This window comes from Bufo bufo, chromosome 5 (genome assembly GCF_905171765.1).
Source record: "Bufo bufo chromosome 5, aBufBuf1.1, whole genome shotgun sequence".
Classification (NCBI taxonomy): domain Eukaryota; kingdom Metazoa; phylum Chordata; class Amphibia; order Anura; family Bufonidae; genus Bufo; species Bufo bufo.
Window position 1 is genome coordinate 267,143,090 of NC_053393.1, and position 16,785 is coordinate 267,159,874.

A 16,785-nucleotide genomic window follows, 5' to 3' on the forward strand; every position below is an offset into this window, starting at 1 on the left:
TGCTTCAACAAAGTATTAGTTTAAGGGTGTGCACACTTATGCACCCGTATTTTATTTTTATATTTTTTTTCCCCTCTACCTAAAATATTTCAGTTTGTTTTTCAATTGAGTTGTACAGTTTATAGGTCACATTAAAGGTGGAAAAAGTTCTGAAATGATTTATCTTTGTCTCATTTTTTTACATCACAGAAACCTGACATTTTAACAGGGGTGTGTAGACTTTTTATATCCACTGTATGTATGTGTGTGTGTGTGTGTGTGTGTGTGTGTGTATGTGTATATGTATATATATATATATATATATATATATATATATATACACACACACACACACACACACACACACACACACACACACACACACACACACACACACACATCCATAAATATTGGGACATCCACACAATTCTAAAATTTTTGCCTCTATACACCACCACAATGGATTTGAAATTAAACGAACAAGATGTGCTATAACTGAAGACTATCAGCTTTAATTTGAGTGTATTTACATCTAAATCAGGTGAACGGTGTAGGAATTACAACAGTTTGCATATGTGCCTCCCACTGTTTAAGGGACCAAAAGTAATGGGACAGAATAATAATCATAAATCAAACTTTCACTTTTTAATACTTGGTTGCAAATCCTTTGCAGTCAATTACAGCCTGAAGTCTGGAACGCATAGACCTCACCAGACGCTGGGTTTCATCCCTGGTGATGCTCTGCCAGGCCTCTACTTCAACTGTCTTCAGTTCCTGCTTGTTCTTTGGGCATTTTCCCTTCAGTTTTGTCTTCAGCAAGTGAAATGCATGCTCAATCGGATTCAGGTAAGGTGATGGACTTGGCCATTGCATAACATAACTTCTTTGCCTTAAACTCTTTGGTTGTTTTGCAGTATGCTTTGGGTCATTGTCCATCTGCACTGTGAAGCGCCGCCCAATGAGTTCTGAAGCATTTGGCTGAATATGAGCAGATAATATTGCCCGAAACACTTCAGAATTCATCCTGCTGTCATCGTTTTGTCAGCAGTCACATCATCAATAAATACAAGAGAACCAGTTCTATTGGCAGCTATACATGCCCACGCTATGACACTACCACCACCATGCTTCAATGATGAGGTGGTATGCTTAGGATCATGAGCAGTACCTAAAATATTTCAGTTTGTTTTTCAATTGAGTTGTACAGTTTATAGATCACATTAAAGGTGGAAAAAGTTCGGAAATGATTTATCCTTGTCTCATTTTTTACATCACGGAAACCTGACATTTTAACAGGGGTGTGTAGACTTTTTTTATCCACTGTATGTCTGATCCATTCATAATATTGCATCAAAAGTTATTTTTTGCCTGTTTTTGACTTTCAACTGTAATTATCATTATGAAACGAACACTAACTCCAGAATTGAATATAAAAAGTAAAGGGGAAAAACTTGCTAACGCTATCAGTATACATCAGTTTCTTGCTTGTACCTGAAACAAACTGTTTTGTTGAAATACTGCAGAGAACAGATGGGTTAATTTTAATTGGCTCCTCCTCTAGCCAGTTGTCTTACAGCCAAAGGCCTCTTTCACACAAGCGTATTGAAATTAGTCAGTATTCTGGCTCTGGCTTAAGCGCTGATTCCTGATGATATACCATCATTATTTCTACAGGATTTCATCAGGATTTACATGCATATTCTTTCCTCCCCTGCATTTTGATGCACTCCCATAGATTGTAATGGTCATATTTGGAAATGCTGCAGATTTCAAATACTGACGTGCTTGTAAATAGCTCTATTCATTAACATTATTAGCAATTTCCGGTCCATCAAATTAGGCCCGTATACAGATTGCAAATAGGCTAGTGTGAAAGCTGCCAAACAATGCAAATGAGGAGGAGGATGGGTCACATGCAAACATAATAAAGATGTAATTGTGTATTTTTCAGCTTTAATTGTAATATTTTAGACCAAACAGGATCAAAAGAAAGGAGAAGGTTGAAGGAGCTGTCCCAAGATTTAAACTTATCACCCATCTTTGATATTTGGTCTGATTGGTGGGGCTTCAACTGAAAGAATGCCCATATAAAAGAAAGTCGCCGGTAAATGCATCATGCCACTGCATTTGACTCTGTGTGGAAGATGAGTATGGTAAATTGCTGTACTCGTCTTCTCTTTGGCAGTTCCATAGAGATGAATACAGTGGCAACATACATAATCAACCAGCCTTCTATTTAGATGGGGAAGCTGGGTCCCCGTTCTTCTGATTGTTGAGGGTCTAAGCAGCTAGACCCACTACAATCAGACCCAATTCAATCCCAATCTCTGCACACTCCCTGTAACCACCGCATAATGCCGTACATGTATGGCATTATTAGTCCCCTCTTATATGGAGCGGGCTGCTGCCGTGAGCCCGATCCATACGCGGTGGGTGCCGCCTGTATCATTTAGCAGGCACCTGGCTGCAATGACTGAGAATGGCAATCACGCTGCACCCCGTCATTTAAACCCTCAGATGCAGAGGGATGCTGTTCCCCCCGTAGTGAAATCTCATGGCTCCGATTGGTTACCATGGCAGCCTGGATGCTTCTGAAGCTTGCCAGGCCCGCCATAGTAAGCTCCCTGATAGGCTGTGCACATGGTAGAGCTCAGCAAGGACCGTGTCAGAATCCTATCCACCCTAATAGATCTCTAATCTCTAATAGATGAAAAACACGCGATTTGCCATTTTTTTGTCATCTTGTCCCCCCCCAAAAAATTGATTAACAGTGAAAAAGTCTTAGATGCCACAAAAATGGGACCAATAAAAGTCACAGTCGTTACACAAAAAACAATCTCTCATAAAGCTCTGAAGCTGGAAGTATAAAGTAAATATAATATAATTTTTTTAAGGTTTGGTATCTCTGCAGCTCATGCAGAGTAAGGACCCAATGTCATTTTTAGTGAGCGCCGTGATGTCAAAAGCCCAAAAACCTTGGTGAAGTTTTTTTTTATTTTTATTTTTTACTACAAATATTTTTTTTTCCCACTTTCCAATACCAAGGTTTGGTAAATTTAAAGAAGGCATAAAAAATGCATCTTGTCCCACAAAAAATAAGCCCTCATATGGCTATTTGAACGTGGGGAGGAGAAATCAAAAATGAATATAAGCCTGGTCTTTAAGCGGTTAAGAAAGGAATTTCTGTAGTTTTAATCTTTTAATTTTTTTAATTTTTTTTTGCTTTTGTAATGAGATAAATTTTGCATTATTACATATTTTCTTATTTTATTCTATAGATTCAGAAGATCATTCTTCAGCTTCAACAGAATCTACGTAAGAATCATTCAAGTTAATGTTAAGTTTAATGTTAAAGATTTTGGGTTGCCCTCGAGTTGTGAGGTGCAATAAGGCCTCTTTCACACAAGCGTGACGGATTGGCTCCAGATGCGTTCAGGATGCATTCAGTGAAACTCGCACCATTTTGCAAGTAAGTTCAGTCAGTTTAGTCTGAGATTGCCTTTAGTTGTTCAGTTTTTTCCATGCGGGTGTAATGCGTTTTGATGCGTTTTTTCATGCGCGTGTTAAAAAACTGAAGGTTTACAAACAACATTTCTTAGCAACCATCAGTGAAAAACGCACTGCATACGCACTTGCTTGCGGATGCAATGTCTTTTTCACTGAAGCCCCATTCATTTCAAAGGGGCCAGGGCTGCGTAAAAAACGCAGAATATAGAACATGCTGCGTTTTTCATGCAACGCAGAACTGATGCGTGAAAAAAAAAAAAAAACACATGTACACAGACCCATTGAAATTAATGGGCAGGATTCAGTGCGAGTGCTATGTGTTCACGTCACACATTGCACCTGCGCGGAAAACTCGCTTGTGTGAAAGGGGTCTAAGGCCTCTTTCAGACGGGCATCACGGATTTGCTCCGGATGCGTCCCGGGTGCGCATACGAGAGTGCGCATACAATTTAAATTTTGACTGTGATTGCGTTGTTCAGTTTTTTCCGCGTGAGTGCAATGCATTTTGCACGTGCGTGATAAAAATCTGAATGTGGTACCCAGACCCAAACTTCTTCACTGAAGTTCGTGTTTGGGTTCGGTGTTGTGTAGATGTTATTTTCCCTTATAACATGGTTATAAGGTAAAATAATGTCATTCTTAATACAGAATGCTTACTAAAAGGTTGCTTGAGGGGTTAAAAAAATAAAATAAAAATTAACTTACCTCATCCACTTGATCGCGCAGCTGGCATAGTCTTCTTTCTTCTTCTTTGAGGACCTGCAAAAGGACCTTTGATGTAATCACGCTCACCACGTGGTGAGTGTGGTGATGTCGGCGCAGGTCCTGCTGAATGTAGATAGGACCCTCAAGCCACATTTTAGTAAGCATTCTGTATTAAGAATGCTATTATTTTACTTTATAACCATATTATAACAGAAAATAATACAGTAAATTGACTTATCATTTACTAACATCATCTGCTAGCAACCATGCGTGAAAATCGCATTGCATCCGCACTTGCTTGCGATTTTTACGCAGCCCCATTCATTTCTATGGGGCCTGCGTGAAAAATGCAGAATATAGAACATACTGCGATTTTCACGCAACACACAAGTGATGCGTAAAAAATCACCGCTCATCTGCACAGCCCCATTGACGTGAATGGGTCCAGATTCAGTGCGGGTGCAATGCGTTCACTTCACGCATTGTACCCACGCAAAATTGTCACCCGTGTGAAAGGGGCCTAAGGTTTGGATATAATCAAAAATCATTATTATTGAAATACCACTGCACTCTTAAGTATGATGGAGTATCTTAAATCCTCCATCAAATCAAATGCAATAATAGAGCGGCATGAAATCAAACGTGGCTTTCAGCTCTGATTTTTCAGTCCTAGACTCGGACCTTGGTCACAGAGTCACTATAAGGAAATACAAAGCAAACAACTTAAATACATAGAAAATTTCATATGTGGGTATAGAGGGGTTAATATACACTGCTCAAAAAAATAAAGGGAACACAAAAATAACACATCCTAGATCTGAATTAATTAAATATTCTTCTGAAATACTTTGTTCTTTACATAGTTGAATGTGCTGACAACAAAATCACACACAAAAAAAAATGGAAATCAAATTTTTTAACCCATGGAGGTCTGGATTTGGAGTCACACTCAAAATTAAAGTGGAAAAACACACTACAGGCTGATCCAATTTTGATGTAATGTCCTTAAAAAAAGTCAAAATGAGGCTCAGTAGTGTGTGTGGCCTCCACGTGCCTGTATGACCTCCCTACAACGCCTGTGCATGCTCCTGATGAGGTGGCGGACGGTCTCCTGAGGGATCCCCTCCCAGACCTGGACTAAAGCATCTGCCAACTCGTGGACAGTCTGTGGTGCAACGTGACGTTGGTGGATAGAGCGAGACATGATGTCCCAGATGTGCTCAATTGGATTCAGGTCTGGGGAACGGGCGGGCCAGTCCATAGCATCAATGCCTTCGTCTTGCAGGAACTGCTGACACACACCAGCCACATGAGGGCTAGCATTGTCTTGCATTAGGAGGAACCCAGGGCCAACCGCACCAGCATATGGTCTCACAAGGGGTCTGAGGATCTCATCTCGGTACCTAATGGCAGTCAAGCTACCTCTGGCGAGCACATGGAGGGCTGTGCGGCCCTCCAAAGAAATGCCACCCCACACCATTACTGACCCAATGCCAAACCGGCCATGCTGGAGGATGTTGCAGGCAGCAGAACATTCTCCACGGCGTCTCCAGACTCTCACGTCTGTCACATGTGCTCAGTGTGAACCTGCTTTCATCTGTGAAGAGCACAGGGCGCCAGTGGCGAATTTGCCAATCTTGGTGTTCTCTGGCAAATGCCAAACGTCCTGCACGGTGTTTGGCTGTAAGCACAACTCCCACCTATGGACGTCGGGCCCTCATATCACCCTCATGGAGTCTGTTTCTGACCGTTTGAGCAGACACATGCACATTTGTGGACTGCTGGAGGTCATTTTGTAGGGCTCTGGCAGTGCTCCTCCTGTTCCTCCTTGCACAAAGGCGGAGGTAGCGGTCCTGCTGCTGGGTTGTTGCCCTCCTACGGCCTCCTCCACGTCTCCTGATGTACTGGCCTGTCTCCTGGTAGCGCCTCCATGCTCTGGACACTATGCTGACAGACACAGCAAACCTTCTTGCCACAGCGCGCATTGATGTGCCATCCTGGATAAGCTGCACTACCTGAGCCACTTGTGTGGGTTGTAGACTCCGTCTCATGCTACCACTAGAGTGAAAGCACCGCCAGCATTCAAAAGTGTCCAAAACATTAGCCAGGAAGCATAGGAACTGAGAAGTGGTCTGTGGTCACCACCTGCAGAACCACTCCTTTATTGGGGGTGTCTTGCTAATTGCCTATAATTTCCACCTGTTTATCCCATTTGCACAACAGCATGTGAAATTGATTGTCACTCAGTGTTGCTTCCTAAGTGGACAGTTTGATTTCACAGAAGTGTGTTTGACTTGGAGTTACAAGTGTTCCCTTTATTTTTTTGAGCAGTGTATAAACAAACAATAGCTGGTGAGCAAAGGTGTAAGTGTGCTATAATATAAGCATTTGAGTGAATCAAGCCAGGTGGCTATAATGCAAGTATCTGATGGATGCAGGTATCTATGGATGCATTTTATTTAAATTGTAATTTTTTGATCTTAATATGTTTTTAATGTTGTCATTTTATTTTATATATATATATATATATATATATATATATATATATATATATATATATATAAACAATGGCGGCACAGGAAGGGTGCTATGTCCAGGGATGTAGCAGCTTACCCCGTCAATAGTAGATGAAAAAACAGACAGCACTCCAGGTAAAAGTTGATGGTGTTTTATTCACCCATGTGGATGGCAACGTTTCAGCTCATGCAAGAGCCTTTGTCAAGCAATGAACACAATACAAAAGGGGGTATATATAGGCCAACCCCTATGACATCACAATGTGATAAATTATCAGCCAAATACAATAAAGTGCAAATAGTGCATATATAATACATAAAAACGTAAGTATAACAGTAAACAATATATCAATGAATCAGTGGTATATATCAAATACATTATAAAGTAAATGCGTAATCGCAATAAAGTGCATAAAGGTAAATTGGTTAATCAATATACATCAGGTGTGTACTGGAATATATAATAAGTGGGAAGGACAGCATCATTTTGTCCTTCCCACTTATTATATATTCCAGTACACACCTGATGTATATTGATTAACCAATTTACCTTTATGCACTTTATTGCGATTACGCATTTACTTTATAATGTATTTGATATATACCACTGATTCATTGATATATTGTATACTGTTATACTTACGTTTTTATGTATTATATATGCACTATTTGCACTTTATTGTATTTGGCTGATAATTGATCACATTGTGATGTCATAGGGGTTGGCCTATATATACCCCCTTTTGTATTGTGTTCATTGCTTGACAAAGGCTCTTGCATGAGCTGAAACGTTGCCATCCACATGGGTGAATAAAACACCATCAACTTTTACCTGGAGTGCTGTCCGTTTTTTCATTATATATATATATATATATATATATATATATATATATATATATATATATATATATACACACACTATATATCATTTAATATTTATCATTTTTAAGACCATATTGATAATTTAACTCAAAGGATGTAATATTATAGAAATTTGAAAAAACGCATATGCGTTTTTTTTTTTCTTTGTATTAAAAGTACACACACAATTACATCAACTACTGAAGTTTTATTTCCAATTAACATATATGTACTAAGTTTGAATTGTCTGAAACTGAATTTATCATACTGTTATGTCATTTATTACATCTAAGAATTTTATGGCAACAACTGAAAAAAAAACATGCGAACATTCAAATTCATCATAATATCCACAATAACTATGGAAAAACGCATAGGAACCGTACAAAAATCGCATAGAAAATAATCATGAATTTTTATCGAAAATCTATATTAAGATAATTTTTTATTGTTTATACTTCCAATTGTTTAAGCACATTTCAATTATAAAACCATATGTTTTCCGGGTTTTGAAATAAGACAGAACCGATTCCAGGTTTTTTAAGCAGCACACAATTTGCTATGAAAGGATTGCTTTTGGGGCATTTCGGATATGGCTACTAAGGAAGAGGTGCGAACTTCGAAACGCGTTTTAGCAGGACAATCCAAAAAAGACTTGTGGCAAACATCGCCACTTATAGGATGTCTTTCTTGTCTGTACCTCTTCCCCTCCCCCTTTTCCTGTCCCATTGTTTCCCCAGCAGGGTGTTGTCTCAGGGACACTGGGAGACCAGTTTAAACTAGCTGCAGTGTCCCCCCTCAACCTCCCATCAGCCCTTGCTATTGTCTGACCCCCCCTTTCCTTGTACCATAGTAATCTATGTATTGTATGTAAATGAGGCTGTTGGAGGTTTGAAACCAGGTGCGCATGCCTAGTAAAGTCAGTTGACTCCCAAACTGTGTGTCGTCCAGTCACTGGGGAAATTGTCTCTTGGGTATTTACCTGCTTCTTCAGCTACAAGGGGATATAAGTGAAGATATTGAGGGTATACCGTGAAGCTCCGCAACAAGACTCACTCAACGAAAATCGCGAGAAAACTATCGAAAATCCTTCAGATGTTATTCTGATAAGCGATCACAAGATTGTGAATATTGCTGGCAACAAACAAACCCAATTCGAATCTTCACCCCCTGGCGTAGGGGCGTACAGTGTCCTCTTTTTCTGGCTTTGTGCTGTACGGTTTATTTGTATATGGGGCGGAAGACTGCTCCGGTGCCTCTTCAAACCTCAAGCAAAGTCTTGATGGATACCATGAGCCAAACTGTTAAGGTTAACAGAAGTGGAGCGTAGAGTTGGGGAGGTGGAAAATACAGCAAGGGAATCTTCTGAACTATTTAGATCCCTCCTTGAGCAGGTCAAGGCTTTGCAGGCCCGAGCAGAGGACGTTGAAAACAGAAACAGATGCAACAACATCCGCATCCTCGACCTTCCTGAGATGGCTGAAGGCACAGAACCAGAGGTGTTTGCTGAAGGTTTTATAAAATCGGTCCTAGCACTGTTGCATCTCTCACGTTTTGTAATTGAAAGGGCGCACAGAATCCCAACCAGGTCGCTGCCTCCGGGCTTACCCCCACGTCCTTTTTTATAATGAAAATATTAAACTGCAGAGACTGGGATACAATCCTGATGGCAGCCAGGAAAAAGGGAACTATCTACTATGGAAATACTAAGATATCCTTTTACCCTGATTTCACCACTGAAGTACAGAAGAGGAGGAGACAGTTTTCACAAGTCCGAGCAAGAGTACGGGAAATGGAAATTCAATATGCGATGTTATACCCTACAAGGCTGCGCGTTTAAGCTGACGGGGTAACCTGCTTCTTCCAAACTCCAGAAGAGGTGTCTGAATGGTTGGTTACTCGTCGACCGCAAGGGAGAAGATAATGAATCTCTTTCTGATTTCTTCCTCTGTGCCCCTTTAGATTGTCTGTAGTTTTTTCTTTCGCATATCCTATATGTGGAGATATGGATACAGGGCCGGTGCTACCATAAGGCAGACCAAGCGGCCGCCTTAGGGCGCAGAGAAGGGGAGATTTTTAAATCACTTACTTATGAGTTGCACCGCCTGCCTGCCCCAGCCTGCGTGCGGCCCCGGCCCTAACTCAGAGCGGAACGGGCCCAGCAGTACGGCAACGGGGTCAGGCCAGGGGGGTATGACTGGCGAGTGGTGCCGGGCGGCAACATGGACTGGAGCTGACAGTGTCTGTGAGTCTGACTCACACATAGCCAGATTGCCGTAGCAGCAGGACAGGTGGGTAGATGATCACTGATGAGCGCACTAGCGCCAGAGCGCACGGCATAAATTACGGCAAAAATTATTACACAAACAACAATCAAAAATGGAGGGGGGGTGACCGTGACTTGATGGGAGGGGGGCAATGTCTGTAGTCTGTGACATGGGGATGATGTGCCATGAGGGGGAGGAATGTGACACAATGGGGGGTAATGATGTGATCATGATGTGACACGAAGGGGTTGATGTAAACTAAAAAGGAGGGCGTGATGTGACATGGTTTGGAGGGGGATAAATGTGACATGGAGGGCTGATGTGACATAGGTGATTTGACATGGAGGGGGGGAAATGTGACATGGGGTGATTTGACATGGAGGCGAGAAATGTGACATGGGGGGCTGATGGCTGACATGGGGGGAGTTGATCTGAGGCATTGTGGGTCTTATCTGAGGTCTGAATAACATTGGGGGTCTGATTGCTGGTCTGACCTAAGGTGTAATGGAAAATATTTTTTTCTTATTATCCTCCTCTAAAACCTAGGTGCATTTTAGAGGGTGAAAAATACGGTCCTGAAACCAGCGATTGTCTGAAGCAGGGGGGAGGGAGGGGGGGGCGCCAAAATTTAGCTTCGCTTGTGTTGGCAAGAATCATTGCATCGGCCCTGTATGGGTAATATGGCTCATGCTGTCCGGGAGGGGCTTAGAGGAGGAGTCTGAGTGGAGGAGACTAGTATAGGAGACTAGTATAGGAGAGAAGGAGAGAAGGTTCCTCCTAATGCTAGACCTCATGTGGCTGGAGTGTGTCAGCGTTTCCTGCAAGACGAAGGCATTGATGCTATGGACTGGCCCGCCCGTTCCCCAGACTTGAATCCAATTGAGTACATCTGGGACATCATGTCTCGCTCTATCCACCAACGTCACGTTGCACCACAGACTGTCCAGGAGTTGGCAGATGCTTTTGTCCAGGTCTGGGAGGAGATCCCTCAGGAGACCATCCGCCACCTCATCAGGAGCATGCACAGGCGTTGTAGGGAGGTCATACAGGCACGTGGAGGCCACACACACTACTGAGCCTCATTTTGACTTGTTTTAAGGACATTACATCAAAGTTGGATCAGCCTGTAGTGTGTTTTTCCACTTTAATTTTGAGTGTGACTCCAAATCCAGACCACCATGGGTTGAAAAATTGGATTTCCATTTTAAATTTTTGTGTGATTTTGTTGTCAGCACATTCAACTATGTAAAGAACAAAGTATTTCAGAAGAATATTTAATTCAGATCTAGGATGTGTTATTTTTGTGTTCCCTTTATTTTTTTGAGCAGTGTATATTTTATATGTAAAATTGAGAAAGGGGGGATTTTAACTTAATATTTTAGGGTACTTTCACACTAGCGTTTTTTAATTTCCGGCTTAGAGTTCCATCCTAGGGGCTCTATACCAGAAAAGAACTGATCAGGCATATCCCCATGCATTCTGAATGGAGAGTAATACACATTTTTATCCCATACATTCCCGCACACCCTGTATGGATGTATTTCAGGATACAGTGGAGAGGCAACTTTTATCACTCAGTAGGGAATTACAAAACGTGCAGGGACATTTTAATTTGTCCAAAAAACATCATGGTGCTTAAAGATAGGGACGACATCATAATCAAGATGGCTGATAAGGGGGGCGCAGTGGTGGTGTTGGACTAGTCATACATCTTGCCGACAATTTGTTGGTTTAATAGGTTGTACTTATATGAGGACATCATATAGAAACCCGAAAGCAATCCCCGCAGGGACACACCATACACAAAATATACAAAGAATATATAAAGCTTTATTAAGTAATTAAATACAAATAATTACAGCAACACATGATTAAGGACAATAGTCTAAAAAAGTATAGCAGCAATGCAGATGGTGTTGCGAGTGGTAGCTCACATGCTGACTGGCGTGGTATAAGATCCCAATATCAAAGTTAACAAGGCACAAGGACAATTGAGCAGTGCCAAAAATGAATGTATGTACCAGTAATACCCAGCAAGTTATGATATTCCCAAATCCTCTGTATGCAAGCAATCCATACAAGGTACCAAAAGGAAGCCAACAGCGGATGTGCAAACTACAGGTAACTGAAAAAAAGGGGGGAACAGAAAATACCTGGGCAGTAGTACAAGACAGAGATCCAACCCCCGGTCAGCTGTGAGCGCACCCCGACGTACGTTTCACTCCGCTTTCTCAAATCCTCATATAAGACCCAAATGTTGGAGGTGTTGTCTGATGACTCCACTTATAGTGCATTAAAAGGAAATCCACTCAATGATTATATGCGATCATATACCGCAATCATTGAGAAAGGGAAAGCCTTAGGTATTTTTGCATACCAGGAGTTCTCTTACTTGTCGGTGGGGTCACCGGTCACGCCAATACTGCATGCTTTGCCCAAAATCCATAAAGGCCTTGACCCGCCACCATTGCGCCCTATTGTTTCAGGGATCGGCTCCCTCATTGAGAGGTTGGGGGAGTGGTTGGATTCCATATTGCAGCCACTGGTCATGAGGGTTCCAGGTTATCTGAGGGATACAGGGGAGGTTCTAAGGAGCTTCTTCAACAAAGAGTGGGACACCAGGTATACCTGGTTGTCGCTAGATGGGATATCCCTCTATCCTTCAATACCACACTCTATTGCCCTCCTCTCTCTCTGGAATACCATTTGCATCAGTATAGTCGTCATAGGGAAGAAGCTATCAATTATATTTTGTGTTACTGAATTTTTATTAACGCGCAATTATTAATACTACCTGCAAACCAGAGGAGTTTCAATGGGAGCCAAGTTCTCCCCCTCCCTTGCTAATTTGACAATGTCATTTTGGGAGGAACGTTATATTTTCACATCAGATAATCCTTTTGCAGAGCAGATCGAGTGGTATGGAAGGTACATCGATGACCTGCTTATCATCTGGGGGGGGGGGGGGCGATGTGCTTGCCATACCCTCTTTCTTGGACTATGTTAATTCAAACACATATAATCTGAAGTTCACCTGCAGTCATGACCATACACAGATTAATTTTCTTGATCTAACTTTGAAAGTGGTCCCACATCAAATTATTAGTACTTCTACTTTTCGGAAGCCGACCTCTGGGAACACGATTCTGAGGGCTTATAGCCACCACCCAATGCACACCATTAAATCGGTACCTGTGGGAGAATTTATACGAGCGAGGAGAAACTGTAGCAATATGACGAATTATGCCAAGGAATACTGAATCATTAAAGCTCGTTTTCTTGCCCGAGGGTATCCGCATTGGATGGTGGCCAGAGCACTCGGAATCGCGACAAACAAAAAACGAGAAGATTTGATTTTTAGGAGTAGGAGGAGCTCTTCCAACACTCCAGTACCCACCCTTATACTTGCCTATAGCAGGTAGTTTGATGTGAGACGATTTGTTTGATCGCATTGTTTGCCGATTTTATACGAGGATGAGAAGACACATGCCATTCTGGAACAAGGTTACAGAGTGGTATCTAGACGCTCTCCTACCCTGGCTTCAGCACTTTCGCCGTCCATGTTTTCATCTATTGCACAAAAAAGAGACCGCACTTGGTTACATCATAGAGGGATTTTTCGCTGCAGCAGCCATCCCTGCAAAACTTGCGGTTATGTTGCCCCAGTGAAGAAATTCCATGATTCAGAGAATAAAATGGAATTCAATATTAATTCATATATGAATTGCAGCAGCTCCTATATGATGTCATTTCTTGTAAATTTAAGTTTATTTCGTTTTTCAAAAAAATTAAATTTACAACATTGGTGTAAAACATGGGTATAAAGAAACAGGTTCTAAATACAGGACAACTTTCCATTATCACTTATCAAAGTTACATTCTTTTTCTCAGAGTACATTTTGAGTTAAATACCCTTTTGATTACAATCCAACTTAACCTGATTTCAACAGGTAACTTATCTTCTAATTAGTAAAGTCTTATAACTCAGACAATCCTACAATAATCACTTAAAATCTATATATGATATAATAATCATTCAAAGTTTGGTAGGTGTTAGTATCTTTATTGAATCAGGCTGTGTTAGTGCCTAAATAGGCATAATAACCTTATCACACAAAATTTTATTTCATGACATTTAATTCCTGTCATCTGCATTAGTGTGTAAATTTCTGTTTAAAATCTACCGACTATAAATGATTCTGTAGATGAACCTGTTAACTAAAGAAAAAGAAAGGAAGAAAAAGGGGGAAGAAAAAATAAAAAGGGGAAAGGAAAAGGAAAGGAAATAAAGATAAATTAACACGAAACAAGAACTTTGTCACATGTATTCAGAAGTGTATTCCTCTTCTCAAAATGTTACGGAGTATCTTATCCATCTAAATATTTAACTATCTTGTCTGTAGAAATAAAGTCATTCCATTTAGACCAGATCTTTAAATATTTTTTGTGATTTCCGATGGTTGACCATTTAATTCTCTCGAAGCCATTAGTCATTTTCATTTCCAGAAGCCATTAGTTTATGGTCGGGACCTTGTCGCTCATCCAGTGTTTTGGGATATTGGCTTTAAATGTTGTCAACAAAAAGGGGAATAGTTTGTCTTTTGCCAATCTGGAATCTTGAGTATTTAACCCAAACAGTATTGTGTCTCTGTTTACTTGAATGGAAAAACCATATATCTCTGTTAATATTTGGTTGAATTTTTCCCACATTGGGGCAATTTTATAACAGGTGACCCAAATATGAGAAAAAGATTCTTTGTTTCCCACATCTCCAACAAACTGATGGGATATTATTATTGATTCTATTTAGGAGAACTGGGATGTGATACCATCTTCACAGAAGTTTATAGTGTTCTTCCTGTAGCCTGACCGAAGTAACATTGGGGATTGAGGAGGCCAAGATAATTTGTCTCTCTCTTTCATTAAAGGTCCTACTAAGTTCTTTGCTCCATGCGTCTAGATATGTCGGAGGGGGCTCACCCTCTTTAAGCAATGAGTAGGTAATCTTCCTAAAATCATTCTGGTCAAACCTTTAAATTTAGATAATGTATTAACCTTAATGTTGAATGAAGCAATATGTTCACTCAATTGGGAATGCTCTTTTTGGGAAATTTGTGGCAAAATTGGAGATTTCCTAAATGCAACAAAATCTATCAATTTATCTCCTATAACAATATCTTTTAAAATTATGTTGTTTCCTGTATTCCCTTTTATTTTGAATTTGTTACTGATTGATCTATACTTTTTAGGAATTAAAGTCAGAAGTGGTAGGTTTCCGTAGTCTGGTATGTCTACAGTTATCCTTTTCTGTAATCTTTGCCAAAGTCTAGAAGTATTATTAGTATAGTAGGAGTTCTTTGTTTCCCTAAATAAATCTTGATTATAGGCTGTCTTCCATGTTATATGATTAAGTGATAGGTTCGAGCAGCTTTCTTCTAAATCGACCCAAGGCTTCCTAATCGGTCTCACGTTCCATTCCAGTACCCTAGAAACATTCCCCATAACCTTCAAAATCTGGTAAACCTAGTCCTCCCGATTTTCGGTTTAGTAAGAGTGGTGTAAGCAATCCTATGTTGGCCTTTTTTCCAGATAAAGGACATTATCATCATCTTCAATGTTTTATAAAAAAAAAATTAGGAATATTTATGGGGATACCCTGCATAAGGTAGAGAACTTTTGGCAAAATTATATTTTTTAATAAATTTACTCTGCCCATCCAAGAGACATAAAGGTCTTCCCAATTTGATAGTTCCTTTCTTAAATCCGTTAGAAGGGGAGGAAAATTTAGATCATAAATCTCTTTTTGAGTAGATGCAATCTTAACTCCAAGATATTTAAAATGTGACGTAACCGAGATAAGTTGGCTTAACCGTTTAACTTGGTTCCAGGTCTGCTTTTCAATAATTACGTAGTAAATTATGGACTTGTTTAAATTCACCTTAAAATAAGATAATTTGCCATATAATTCTAACTCTGATAGAATATTAGGAATCGTTTCTAGCGGATTTGTTACAAAAAACAAAATATCGTCTGCATAAGCTGCTATCTTATGAACCATCCTAGAAGTTTTAATTCCCGTAATGTTTCCATTTTGTCTAATTCTCGCGAGAAATGGTTGTAAGGACAAGATAAAAAGAAGGGGCGAGAGTGGACACCCCTGTCTTGTGCCGTTTCCTATATTAAATGGGCTTGACATCACCCAAATTTGGCAAGGGAGGCCATAAGGAAACACCAATTTAAGCGATTAAACGCCTTTTCTGCGTCTGTTGATATTAATGCAGTCGGCGTACAACTTTTATTACTGTGCTCTATAACCAATAGTGTTTTCATAATGTTATCCTTGGCCTCCCTTCCCGGAGTAAATCCTACTTGGTCGTAATTAATGATATCTGGTAGTACTGCCTGTAACCTATTAGCCGGGATCTTTGTGTAGATTTTCAGATCATTATTTAGTAATGAAATCGGTCTATAGTTCTGGCATAGGGAAGGATCTTTTCCCTCTTTAGGTATAACTGATATGTTCGCACTGTGTCTCTGGTCTTAATACTACATCAGGTCCCACTTGATTAAAATATCTAGTCAAGTGTGGTGACAGAATCTCTTTATATTGTTTGTAATACGCTATGCCAAAACCATCAGGACCTGGACATTTGCAGTTGGGAATTGAATTTATGACCATTTTGACTTCTTGTCTCATTTCTTGTACACATTGCAACCTATTATATATAGGTAGCACTTCCAGGAAATTCAAACAACGGATACAGCAACATCTGAATTACATCACAAATCCCTCTTTTACCAACATATCAAGGGCTGCCAGGCACTTCATTAATTAACATAATAGAAATACAAGTTTTTTCAAAGCATATGGAATAGAAAAAATTCTCCCTTTGCCCAGAGGTGGTGATTTAAAACATAAATTACTGTTGAGGGAGGCCTTTTGGATATTC

The 16,785-nt window shown here is 40.3% G+C and overlaps 1 protein-coding gene across 1 annotated transcript in view; it reads left to right on the forward strand.

Annotated features, from left to right (window-relative positions):
- The window catches only part of ZNF830 (zinc finger protein 830), a 335,378-nt gene that overhangs the window by 174,229 nt on the left and 144,364 nt on the right, over positions 1-16,785 (forward strand). Inside the window, exon 4 of the mRNA XM_040433002.1 lies at positions 3,258-3,294. Coding sequence (XP_040288936.1) covers positions 3,258-3,294 — 37 coding nt within the window. The remainder of the gene's footprint in view (positions 1-3,257; positions 3,295-16,785) is intronic.